The sequence below is a fragment of the Ascaphus truei genome, chromosome 20 (assembly GCF_040206685.1).
Source record: "Ascaphus truei isolate aAscTru1 chromosome 20, aAscTru1.hap1, whole genome shotgun sequence".
Lineage (NCBI taxonomy): Eukaryota > Metazoa > Chordata > Amphibia > Anura > Ascaphidae > Ascaphus > Ascaphus truei.
In genome coordinates this window covers 26,250,340-26,264,408 of record NC_134502.1, presented here as the reverse complement: position 1 = coordinate 26,264,408, position 14,069 = coordinate 26,250,340, and the positions used below count along the sequence as shown (strand labels likewise).

The window sequence follows — 14,069 nt, the reverse complement described above, 5'->3', positions numbered from 1 at the left end:
ACCAGGAAGTAATACATTGAGAGTTACCTCTCGTTTTCACGTATGTCCCGGACATAGTTAATATGACAAATAATACATGGTTACAAATACAGTTACATAAATGAACAGGGTATACATTATATACAATACATTGCATGCACAGTTAGAGAAGATGTATATTGTAGGCGTATGTAACAGTTACAGACCAGATTAAAATGTGAGACAGCCTTAGTTATGAAAGAACTTAGACTGGTGGTGGATGTGAGAGTCGCTGGTAGGTTGTTCCAGTTTTGGGGTGCACGGAAGGAGAAGGAGGAACGGCCGGATACTTTGCTGAACCTTGGGACCATGAACAGTCTTTTGGAGTCAGATCTCAGGTGATAAGTGCTGCAAGTGGTAGGGGTGAGGAGCTTGTTCAGGTAGCTGGGTAGCTTGCCCATGAAGAATTTAAAGGCAAGACAGGAAAGGTGAACTTTGCGCCTTGACTCAAGTGATGACCAATCTCTAGTTCTTTGAGCATTTCGCAGTGATGTGTGTTGTAGTTGCATTGGAGAACAAAACGACAAATTGAATTGTAGAGGGTGTCAAGTTTGCTAAGGTGGGTTTGAGGTGCCGAGCCATATACTATGTCTCCATAGTCAATAATTGGCATTAGCATCTGCTGTGCGATACGCTTTCTGACGGCAAACGGGTCATTGGGATGGTACGTGTTATGCCCAACCATCACTGGACGCAGAGGTATTACCGTGTCCAGACACGTGGAGAGTAGCATCTTACCAAGAGACACCAGAATTTACAAGTCCGACTACAACCAACGCGACCATGAGGAGCCCAGTACAGGCTGTCCTCGGTTATCCAAGGGAACCCGTTCTGGAAGTAGCGTTGGATAGTGAAACCGCTGTAAAGTGAGTCCCATGTTAATCAGTGGCGGTGAGCGTTGGATAACGCATTCCGCCGTCGGATATCGCATTCCGCCGTCGGATAACGCATTCCGCCGTCGGATAACGCATTCCGCCGTCGGATAACGCATTCCGCCGTCGGAAAAACGGCCCGTAGGGTTGCATTGCAAAGCGTTGGATATGCCCTTCGTTGTAAAGTGAAACGTTGGATAACGAGGACTACCTGTACAACGTTACCCCCTCTGTCCCCCCAACCAATGTCCTACACCCCATCCTCAAGGCGGGGAACCCCCCATTTTCTTAACTCCGTCCGTTATTCCTGCCAATGATAAAGAATGCGTTTAGGAATAAGTTGAAACACACACATGAAGGAGTCGTTCCCAAGCTGGTTTTACTAGTTAGCAGACGCGAGCCGTACCAGAAGTAGACTCGCGTGACACAACGAAGACATGGCAAAACGATACATATTACCATCTTACAGGGGCGTAGAATAAGCATCGCTAACATCGGATTGGGTCACACACCGGTGACGCGTGCTAGCGTCTGATAGGAGCTTAGAATCCACATCTTGTAATAGAAATAATAGTAATATTATTCGTGTTTGATCGGCCGAAGGAGGTAAGTGACGGTCACCTATGGAGATATACTGTGAACGTCACTTTTGACGCCAAGTCCGGGGGCAGATATGGAAGTAACGCCCAAGAATTAAACGACGACGAAGAAAGAAGCTGCAAAACTGGAGATTTTTGTACTCCCTCTTAAAGGGTCAGACAAATCCTTTCACTAACAAACTATTCATCCCACGGGCAGTACAAAGGACTCGGGGGGCATCCCTTAAGGTTGGAGGAAAGGAGATTTCACCAGCCACAAAGGAAAGGGTTCTTTACAGTAAGGGCAGTTACAGTGTGAGATTCATTACCCACGGAGACTGTGATGGCAGATACAGTAGATATGTTCAAAAAAAGGTTGGACATCTTTTTAGATAGGAAAGGTATACAGGGATATACCAAATAAGTAAACATTAGAAGGATGTTGATCCAGGGAGTAATCCGATTGCCAATACTAGAGTCAGGAAGGAATTTATTTTTCCCCTTACGAGATATCATTGGATGATATGACTCTGGAGTTTTTTTGTTTGCCTTCCTCTGGATCAATAAGTAGGTATAGGATAAAGTATCTGTTGTCTAAATTTAGCACAGGCTGAACTTGATGGACCTACGTCTTTTTTCAACCTCATGTAACGATGTAAAGCTTAGATCCTTTCCTTCTTATCATATATGTCTATCCCGGGATAGGGTTCCTCAACCAATGTGTCAGTCCACTCACTGCTCCTTCTAGATCTATTCATTCCAGGGCGGTCAGTTTGGTCTCCAATAGCGGGGATCAGGTAAGCCAGATAACAGGTCCCTTCCCATCTCTCTGGTAATCTGGGGTACGCTCTATATCCACACACCCAATAGGTTCCATTCATCACGGGCAACAAAGAAGTGTTGAGACACAACCTCCAAGTCCAGTTCCCCCACTCGCCCATATTCACTCCCCATATTGTATCTCCGTCCCCCGAAGCATTACACACCAAGGTATGCGTACACTCGCTGTCGCCTACATATACGCCCTGGGGGACCTGTATACGGCTCAAACACAAATCCCCCTTTACAGGACTTGCGATTAGAAACGGAGCCTTGTCCGCTAATGGCGTAGAGAAATTATACGGACCGGGATAACTGGCCGTGTTAACGTACAGCAGCCGGCAATGTAACTGCCTTAGCCAAGCCACATGTCTACAACACGCCCAGCTGAACAGCTTAATTCCCTCTCGAGCTGTGGCTAGATCCCATAATTTGGCTGCATTCAGAGAAATACAAAACTCGGTCATATTAAGTGGAAAGGGAGTGAACGGTAATCCCTCATTAGAACTCACTGGTATATGGGCACAACCAAAACACTCTTGGACTTGGGTTATCTTGCTGTAGTTTTCCACCAGATAAATGTATGAACCGTTCGCTAACATATGAGCCCCCGTAATGAACCATAGTAAAATGATTCTTTTCATTTTGGCCGAATACGAAAAAAAAAAAATGTATATTCCTGTATAAACACAAACAAACTTATTCCAAAAAAGAAAGAACAGGATTAATAAAATGTCTTTCCCACTCTTTCCAGGCCTGATATCTTCCAATCAAAGCCCATTTATTCTGGGGGCTGGTACCACTTTGCAGCGCGTAGTGTGGACCCACCGCACTTGGAATTGGGCCTTTCCACCTTTGGTTGTAGAGCTGTTGTCCTGATGACGACCCGGTCAGCTGGTTCCGAGCGCTGGGCAGTTCTGATTGGACCCCGTTGGCGGTACTGCTTTGACCTGAGAGTGGAAAGACGTTAACTCCTGACAATATCGCCCTCTTAGTCTCATCATCCGTTATCAGATCCTTAACTAACAAAGTCCTTATTGACTCCTGCCCTCGTTGGTCTTCCTGTTAATATCTCATGTTGGGGACAACCTGTGCTTTCTTGCAGGAGGGATTCTCGTACTCGTGAGAGCTAAGGGTAAAGGCATCAGGCCACTTCAACCCCGACTCCTGTGTAATTTTAGCAATTTTAAGCTTTTTATTTATTTATTTTTAAATCTTTTTATTAGTTTTTGAATAACACGAAACAATATAAATACAGCTTCAATGTGCCATTAGCCTGTAACACCCCAATCCTACCCATTAAGAAAGATTCCTGTATATCACTCACACACACACACTCACACACACACACACTCACACACACACACACACTCACACACACACACACACACTCACACACACACACACTCACACACACACACACTCACACACACACACACACACTCACACACACACACACTCACACACACACACACACACACACACACACACACACACACACACACACACACACTCACACACACACACTCACACACACACACTCACACACACACACTCACACACACACACTCACACACACACACTCACACACACACACTCACACACACACACTCACACACACACACTCACACACACACACTCACACACACACACTCACACACACACACTCACACACACACACTCACACACACACACTCACACACACACACTCACACACACACACTCACACACACACACTCACACACACACACTCACACACACACACTCACACACACACACTCACACACACACACTCACACACACACACTCACACACACACACTCACACACACACACTCACACACACACACTCACACACACACACTCACACACACACACTCACACACACACACTCACACACACACACTCACACACACACACTCACACACACACACTCACACACACACACTCACACACACACACTCACACACACACACTCACACACACACACTCACACACACACACTCACACACACACACTCACACACACACACTCACACACACACACTCACACACACACACTCACACACACACACTCACACACACACACTCACACACACACACTCACACACACACACTCACACACACACACTCACACACACACACTCACACACACACACTCACACACACACACTCACACACACACACTCACACACACACTCACACACACACTCACACACACACTCACACACACACACTCACACACACACACTCACACACACACTCACACACACACTCACACACACACTCACACACACACTCACACACACACTCACACACACACTCACACACACACTCACACACACACTCACACACACACTCACACACACACTCACACACACACTCACACACACACTCACACACACACTCACACACACACTCACACACACACTCACACACACACTCACACACACACTCACACACACACTCACACACACACTCACACACACACTCACACACACACACTCACACACACTCACACACACTCACACACACTCACACACACTCACACACACACTCACACACACACTCACACACACACTCACACACACACACACACACACACACACACACACTCACACACACTCACACACACTCACACACACTCACACACACTCGTATAGGATTGTGCCGGGTCAATTGCAGTTAAACATCTGCTCCTGATGTGGCAACTGGGAGACTAGGATATAGTTTGAGGAATAGGATTGGGTCGGGGTCCCTTACATTTTAAGGGCGGTATTTCCCCCAACTTTTTTACATGACTATCCCTGTGTCTTTTCACCGTTTCCGCATACCAAGTGAAAAAAAAAAAATTCGCTGCGCAGGAATCTTTGCTCCCAATTTAGATAAACCTACTCGTAATTAAAAAAATGTTTTTAATGATTTTTTTTTTTAAATATAGACACTACCCCTCTCCCCTCCTCCCCCCCCCACCCCCCGCCCCCCTTTCAAAAGATCCCTCCAAGGGGCAATTGAGACTTGGAATAATCTTTTAAAACACAATTCCACTTACACAAATATCTACACGTTTCGTCTTGTCACAATTAGAGTTGACATGCTGCCTTTGTTCAATAGGATTACGTCTGTTCTCTGTGGGGACACGCACTTTTGTTTGCTGCTCGGCAAGCTCCTTTTGGAGTGCTAGCTCTTGAGCCAAATGTTGCGATTACTTTCTCCGGGCACCGTTCATTCTGATCTTTCTTTCTTCCCCCCCCCCCCCCCCGAGGGCGAGCGGCTGTTCAGCCCACTTTATTCTCGCCTCTTCGGCTATGGAACGCATCGTTGAAAATACTGGCAGAATATTTTCCTGATGTCATCTTATCCTTTTTTATTTTTATTACATCCTTGCCAGAATAAAAAAAATTGATTGACCCCAGGGGGATGCAGAATCCACTGTGAATTGGCAGGCACTGCACTTTTGAACATACAGCTCAACCCCCTTATAACGCGGTGCTTGGGGTCCAAAGAATGACACTGCGTTATAAGCGGATCGCGTTAGAAATAATGTACGATTGTATGCATTGTACAGTAAAGTATTTAAGACGCCAATAATCGTGTTGTAAAGTATTCATAAAAACAAAAATTGGGAGCCACGCTCACATCGCGCTATACGCGGATCCGCGCTGTAACGGATCGCGCTATAACGGGGTTGAGCTGTACTTCTCAAAAAGTTTCATGTTGTATTTGATTCCTGGGAATGATCAGTTCCCCAAAAACAAATACCACATAGGACCAGTCACACACTCAAATCCTACATCACGCTATTGACTACTCACCACCGGGTCTTTACACGTCGGTTCACTGGGGTGTCCGGCTTCCTAGGTGACCGCTCAGCCCCGTCTGCTGTGAAACAATCAGCTGCCTTGATGCAGGGGCTCCTTCTGTCCTCTACCCACCAAGTCCAACGCCTTCTTCACGCCACCGGTCCCTCGGGTGTTCCTGGAGGTCGCCTTTCCGAGATCGCGTTGGGGGGGTTCACAGTGTAAAAAGGTGAGGCCGACACGGAGGTGCGTTCAAAGAGTAGAAATGATTTATTATGAGCCCAGCATCAATACGAGTAACATAGCCCGCTCTCTCCTCTGCGTGCAGGACCAAGCAACGAAGAGGACTCTTCTCTGGTCAGGACAAAGGGATCTTATTCAGGGCTTGTACTTATATCTTAGAAAAACTGTCACACTAATCATTCTTACTGCCGGCATTCTCTCTGCGCCTGCTCCAAGTACCTCCCTTCTTCCATAACCTATCTCCTGTGTTTCGGGTTATCTGTTGCTGGGCCTGGCTGTGTGGGACACATGGTGTAAGTCTCCCGCTGTCCTGTGTCAGGAATTCCAAGGCTGGCTTCTTCGTGTTGCCTTGTCTCTCGGAGACATTAACTCATTACTCGCTGGATCCCACCGGACAAGTCTTAAAACAGTCTTTCTTCTTATGAACAAGCACAGTCTCGCTGCTTACCCAGAATCCTCTGGGGTGTAAAGTCCAGGGGTGTTTCAGGTCCAACATGTATAAAACGGGATATACCATGTAGGCTCTGCAATATAAACGGAGACTCAGACCTTATAAAAGTCCTATTGTATAAACGGGATGTACCATGGAGGCTCTGCAATATAAACGGAGACACGGACCCTATAAAAGTCCTATTGTATAAACGGGATATACCATGGAGGCTCTGCAATATAAACGGAGACTCAGACCCTATAAAAGTCCTATTGTATAAACGGGATATACCATGGAGGCTCTGCAATATAAACGGAGACACGGACCCTATAAAAGTCCTATTGTATAAACGGGATATACCATGGAGGCTCTGCAATATAAACGGAGACTCAGACCCTATAATAAAAGTCCTATTGTATAAACGGGATATACCATGGAGGCTCTGCAATATAAACGGAGACACGGACCCTATAAAAGTCCTATTGTATAAACGGGATATACCATGTAGGCTCTGCAATATAAACGGAGACTCAGACCCTATAAAAGTCCTATTGTACCCTGGAGGCTCTGCAATATAAACGGAGACTCAGACCCTATAAAAGTCCTATTGTATAAACGGGATATACCATGGAGGCTCTGCAATATAAACGGAGACACGGACCCTATAAAAGTCCTATTGTATAAACGGGATATACCATGGAGGCTCTGCAATATAAACGGAGACACGGACCCTATAAAAGTCCTATTGTATAAACGGGATATACCATGGAGGCTCTGCAATATAAACGGAGACTCAGACCCTATAAAAGTCCTATTGTATAAACGGGATATACCATGGAGGCTCTGCAATATAAACGGAGACACGGACCCTATAAAAGTCCTATTGTATAAACGGGATATACCATGGAGGCTCTGCAATATAAACGGAGACTCAGACCTTATAAAAGTCCTATTGTATAAACGGGATATACCATGGAGGCTCTGCAATATAAACGGAGACACGGACCCTATAAAAGTCCTATTGTATAAACGGGATATACCATGGAGGCTCTGCAATATAAACGGAGACTCAGACCCTATAAAAGTCCTATTGTATAAACGGGATATACCATGGAGGCTCTGCAATATAAACAGAGACACGGACCCTATAAAAGTCCAGCGCGCCCGCTCCCAGCCTGGCTGCAGTCTTAGCCCATCGCCTGATACACTGTCAATAGTAATGCTGGTGTAACACTAGAGTCTCCTCATGTGTTTAGCGCGTGGCGGGGCTCAGCTGTAAAGGAGAGGGGAGGTCACCAGTCACCTATACAGACCATATAAAAGTGGGACCTGAAATGTGAACAGAGTTCACAAGATACGCCATGGGAGAACAGTAAGGCAGTCTAATCCAACTAACATTTCCAGATAGAACAAAAGCTCTGGGAGTTTTAAAGATATAAATACAGTGAACCCTTTCCAACATCTAGTGTTAATAGCATTGTTTGAGATTTCAATCATTTTGGGAGTAAATCCCTAATTGCTAAGACTTTCACAAGAATTTGAATGTCTGTATTTATCAGGGGAATTGCAATATGTTTTTGCAATCTGTCGAGTCTTGACCTGATTTGGGAATAAGCCAGATAGGAGCAACAAGCATTTCATTCGGCATTGCCTTTTTATTTAATAAGATATTGAAGAATGCAGCTGTAAAATGTCCTTTGTGTCTCTTTATAGATTACTCCAGCATAACAATACTCAGCATTCGGGTTTAACACACAAAAAGAAACATTTATTCTGAAGATAAATGCTCACATCCAAAAATAAGTACAAAATGGTGGTGACGTTCAAATAAGTTATACCACCTTCAAAGATGGTTGCATATTATTCTGTTCCTGAGTGGAATCCTTGTATGATCTGGGTAACATGATGTTAAACCTGGTTCCTTCTCTCTCCTGATGAGGTACTACAGCTCATAACTGATGTCATATCTTTGATAGAATTATGGACAGGAGGACTATACAGAAGAGGGTCTGGGGTTACTGGCCATCCGTTTTGTCTCTTCTGTTTTACTGCCAGAATCGCTCTACTCTTTCCTAGATCTGTCTCAGCGTCTCCCCTCATGAAATCCCTCTCGTGGCTTCCAATCAAATCCCGCATCTCACACTCCCTTCTTCTCCTCACTTTTAAAGCTTTACACACTTCTGCCCCTCCTTACATCTCAGCCCTAATTTCTCGCTATGCACCATCCCGACTCTTGCGTTCTTCTCAAGGATGTCTTCTTTCTACCTCCTTTGTATCTAAAGCCCTCTCCCGCCTTAAACCTTTTTCACTGACTGCCCCACACCTCTGGAATGCCCTTCCCCTCAGTACCCACCTTTAAGACCCACCTTAAGACACATTTGCTTAAAGAAGCATATGAATAGCACTGTGGATATTCTGAACAAATGATACATAAAGCTTGGCCCCCTGCAGACACACTTACCAGAACTCCCTCCTACTGTCTCTGTACGTTCTCCCTACCTACCAATTAGACTGTAAGCTCCTCGGAGCAGGGACTCCTTCCTTAATGTTATGTTTATGTCTAAAGCACTTATTCCCATGATCTGTTATTTATATTATCTGTTATTTATTTGATTACCACATGTATTAGTACTGTGAAGCGCTATGTACATTAATGGCGCTATATAAAGACATACAATACAATACAATTGTGGACGTGTGATATGTGTTTGTGGGTACGGATGAGTTTCGCTGACAATAGAAGTTCCAAGGCTGTGCCTGTGACTCAACGCCCAGAATTATAGCGATACAATTTACCCTGACGCACTTTGTTATTGTACCATTTCTGTGTGACAGAATATATGAGTGGGCAAGGTTTGCTCTGAGACTATTTCAGGACATCCTGTGCTTCCTAAAGAAATTGAAACTTAACTTTGGTAAAAACAACTATAATGGGAGGGAGGTATTTTATGCTACCCAAGCTCAAATAAAGCATATGTAGAGTTGTTAGATTGTAATAGGGCCTTATCTTCTGTACCCAAGGCTATACATACTGGGATTTGTATTACCCCACCCCAGATCACGCTGAAGCCGCTTGTTAATGTGTCATCTCCTTGTGCACTCGCAATAAAAGATTCCTTGATACTCACCAAACCCGTCTGCAGTTCTTGGCGCCCCTAGGGTACCCCTGAGAAGGCTGCGGTCATATCTGATAAGGAACTACCCACCCTCCATACAAGCGAATATCCAAATATGGCATGTCTTCTGGAAAGCTGATGCCATAGCTTCTTACAAGCGCAGCAGCTTTAACTCTAGTTGTCTATGGTCACTCAAATGTCCCCAACAGAACCCCCCCCCCGCCCCCAGACAATCCAACACAGCTGCAAACCCATTATAACTTCAAATACTCTCCCAATGTAATGGCATCCATCAGAAGAAATCAATTATCTCCCATTACTTATCGTATGTGCGATATATGTATTAAAGAAAGAGTAGCTGAAAACCAGAACAATAATATCATGCGTGGGAGCCTGTCTTTATACCCCGAATTCAAACCGAATTACAAATATAATAATGGAACTGAACTGGAATTCTTACCGCAGTTAATTGTGGGAATAGCAGCTCGCGGACTTTTTTTTGTTGTTGTAATAAACCGCCAGGACCAGGCGTTTTCAGATTAGGGATTACATGACAAATTCTACCTCCTCGTGAGAGATCTGTCAATTCAGTTTTTTTTTATTTTCCAAGATACTCCCTCGGGGGGCGATAACATACTTTAAAAACTGCCGTTCGAGCAATATCCTACACGTGTTTTTTTATTATTAAATAAATAATTTCTGTACTATGAGAAAATACTTGTAGCATTTAAAAAAAAAAAAAAAACATTTACAAAGTCACATCCCCTTCCCCTTCTGAGACAGGCTCTGGTTCTTGAGCCTCCGCCCTCTCTCTAGCAGTGCACCAATTGTATCTAGTGCCTGCCTGGTCACATGACCTTCCACGCAGCACTTTGCATCCTGGGTACTCTTGCGCATTAAATAGCCCCCCCCCCCCCCAATTCGGCGATTGATTTCAGGAGAACGGATTGATCGGCAGCTTAGCCAATCATGTGTCAGTGTGCAGATTGTATTGATGCGCATATCGAATGGAAGAAAACTCCCTACCCACCCCCCCTTTAAATAGCAGCTTTAAAGGCGGTCGGTTAATCCAGCAGCGCGCCAACTGGGGGGGAGGGAGGGGCGGGAGAATTTGTAAGGGGGGCACGGGCGATTACTTAAATTAAATGCCTGGGGGAGGCCTCTAAACTCACTTACCTGCTGCCAGCCAGGTCTTCTGCGACGTGTCGTCAAATGACGCCGCAGGGTCATGTGACGTCACGCGGCGCCATGGCAACACGCGTCAAACGACACCGCGGGGTCACATGACCCGCAACATCATTTGACGCCGAGCCATCGGGAGAGGGGGGGGGCGCGAACGCTGCGGCTCCCAGGAAGGGGGCCGCAGATGAAAAACGTTTGCGCCGCGCTGGGTTAATCCAATGGAGGTCTCTGTATGCAGAGCAGCCCTCTTGCCATCATACAAGGCCCTATAATAGTCATTGACCTCCCCCCCCCATAATATCCCGTGGCTCACAAGAGATCCACCCAGCGTCCAGGACCTGCTCAATAAGGATCCAATTAAATTTATTATTTCGGGTCTTGGATTTTTTTTTATTTTATTGCAAATGTCATTTTTAACCATATAAAATGTATATAACATAAACTCACATTTATAAACAGCGCCAGTCTGCTTATCTTCCCTGTAACTGCCCTGGGAAAGGGCAGTGAAGTCTCAGCTGGGGCAATTATGCGTCTCTTTCCACACCCTCCTTGCCCACGGGGCAAATTCTCACCGTGCCGTCGTGCTCCGTATGCAGGGTCCACTGTGGGTGGTGGGGCAGAAAGCTGACCCGATATGCCCCCTCCACCTCTCCTGATGCCCCGTCGGGGTATAAATGACACCTGGTCGGGAAGTACCTCTCCACGGCTGAAAATGCCACGTCTGCCCCGTCGGAGGGTGGGGTGGCGGACGCCAGGAGCCCGCAGCGGAAGTGAGCGGCGGAGTCCAGCAGGAGGGCGGAGAGGAGGGCGCCATCGTTGGGGCAGGAGCCGGGGGATAGGTAGCGCTCCACCCCGTCCACCAGGATGAGGGAGGGAGGGGGGGAGGAGGAGAGGTGGAGGGAGGAGAGGATGCGCAGAAGCTGCCCCAAGGAGGGCGGATACAAGAAGCGGATTTGCTGCAAGGAGAGAGAGGTTGGGGTCAGTAATTGCCCTAGGTGGGGGCAATAATTGGAAACCACCCACCCCCCTCAATACCTATATATAACTTAACTCATATGCCCCAGCTCTCTATTATCCCCCAATTCTCTCTCCTCCCCACTATTTATCACTCTTTCCTAGACACCCCTATCCCAAATCCCCCCGGTATACTCCGCAGCCCCAGATACCTCCCTCTAACACCACCCCCCTCCCCAATAACTCCAGCTCCCCACCCCCCTCCCCAATAACTCCAGCTCTCTCCCCCACTCCCCACCAACTCCAGCTCTCTCCCCCACTCCCCACTAACTCCAGCTCCCCACCACCCTCCCCAATAACTCCAGCTCCCCACCACCCTCCCCAATAACTCCAGCTCTCTCCCCCACTCCCCTCTAACTCCAGCTCTCTCCCCCACTCCCCTCTAACTCCAGCTCTCCCCCTTCCCACTAACACAGCTCTCTCTCTCACTCCCTTCCAACTCCAGCTCTCTCCCCCACTCACTCCAGCTCTCTCCCCCACTCCCCTCTAACTCCAGCTCTGCCCCTTCCCACTAACCCAGCTCTCTCCCTCACTCCCTTCTAACTCCTGCTCTCTCCCCCACTCACTCCAGCTCTCTCCCCACTAACTCCAGCTCTCTCCCCCACTACCCTCCCTAATAACTCCAATTCTGTCCCTTCCCCGGGCACCTTCAGCGTGAGTGGGTCCCGTGTCGCCCTCCCACCCCCAGGCAGCCTCTTCAGTGGATCCTGCGACAGGAAGATCACGGGCCCCGCGCCCTCCTCCGCTGCCAGCACCGCAGTCAGGAACAGCAGACTGCTCTTCCCAGAGCCTGCAGGGCCGAGTAGCAGCAGTGGAGGCCCCTGGGGGCCACAACTTGCGAGAAACCCGAGACTAGGCTCCTGGGGGCCACAGAATGTAAGGGGTGCATGATCTGGCTCCTGTGGGCCACGACATTTAGGGGACACAGAGAGGAGTTCCTGCGGGCCACAGGTCTGGTGATGAGGCATCTGGGAGCCACAAGATATGGAGAGGGGTTCTTGGGGGTCACAACATGAGGAGAGGGGTTCCTGGGAGCCACAGGTCTGGTGATGAGGCTCTTGGGGGACACAAATGACTTGCTGAGGCTCCTGGGGGCCACCAGGTATAGGGAGGTGTTGCTGAGGGCTTAACCCAGGGAAGCCACGCGCCTGCTGGGGGCCCCCCAGCTCCCGGAAGACTCTGAGCAGTGCCTCAGCCATGGGGGACCACGTGGAGTGAGGTTCATCCACGCCCACCGCTGCCTATTGGCTGAGAGTCAGGAAGCAATGGGCACGCCCACCCCTCCCCTCTCCTGCGTACCAAGCCTCGCTCTGGAGATGCAAACGGTCACCCATTGGTTGAGTGATGAGTGGGTGGGACCTCAGAAAAAGTGTATGTGACACAGACAGGAGGGAGTTATGGGACATGGAGTCTGTCCCTCCCACCGCAGGGTGACACAGTGACACAGACAGGAGGGAGATATGGGACATGGAGTCTGTCCCTCCCCCCGCAGGGTGACACAGTGACACAGACAGGAGGGAGCTATGGGACATGGAGTCTGTCCCTCCCCCCGCAGGGTGACACAGTGACACAGGCAGGAGGGAGCTATGGGACATGGAGTCTGTCCCTCCCCCCGCAGGGTGACACAGTGACACAGACATGAGGGAGCTATGGGACATGGAGTCTGTCCCTCCCCCCGCAGGGTGACACAGTGACAGAGACAGGAGGGAGCTATGGGACACGGAGTCTGTCCCTCCCCCCGCAGGGTGACACAGTGACACAGACAGGAGGGAGCTATGGGACATAGTCTGTCCTTCCCCCCGCAGGGTGACACAGTGACACAGGCAGGAGGGAGCTATGGGACACGGAGTCTGTCCCTCCCCCCGCAGGGTGACACAGTGACACAGACAGGAGGGAGCTATGGGACATGGAGTCTGTCCCTCCCCCCACAGGGTGACACAGTGACACAGGCAGGAGGGAGCTATGGGACACGGAGTCTGTCCCTCCCCCCGCAGGGTGA

At 48.1% G+C, this 14,069-nt stretch overlaps 1 protein-coding gene across 5 annotated transcripts; it reads right to left on the bottom strand.

Annotated features, from left to right (window-relative positions):
- Window positions 1–1,251: 1,251 nt before the first annotated feature.
- Window positions 1,252–13,472, bottom strand: SWSAP1 (SWIM-type zinc finger 7 associated protein 1). 5 transcript variants are annotated; one of them, XM_075577539.1, is made up of 5 exons: window positions 12,718–13,472; window positions 11,629–12,012; window positions 6,101–6,852; window positions 5,338–5,414; window positions 1,252–3,237 (listed from the first exon to the last, which is right to left on the bottom strand). In XM_075577539.1, the coding sequence occupies exons 1-3, from the start codon at window positions 13,267–13,269 to the stop codon at window positions 6,748–6,750; spliced, it is 1,041 nt and encodes a 346-aa protein (XP_075433654.1). In that variant the 5' UTR covers window positions 13,270–13,472; the 3' UTR covers window positions 1,252–3,237; window positions 5,338–5,414; window positions 6,101–6,747. The 5 variants fall into 5 exon arrangements, with proteins under 5 accessions (XP_075433654.1, XP_075433655.1, XP_075433653.1 ...); XM_075577540.1 differs by lacking the exon at window positions 5,338–5,414 and having other exon boundaries at window positions 11,504–12,012; XM_075577538.1 differs by lacking the exon at window positions 5,338–5,414.
- Between the last annotated feature and the right edge of the window lie 597 nt (window positions 13,473–14,069).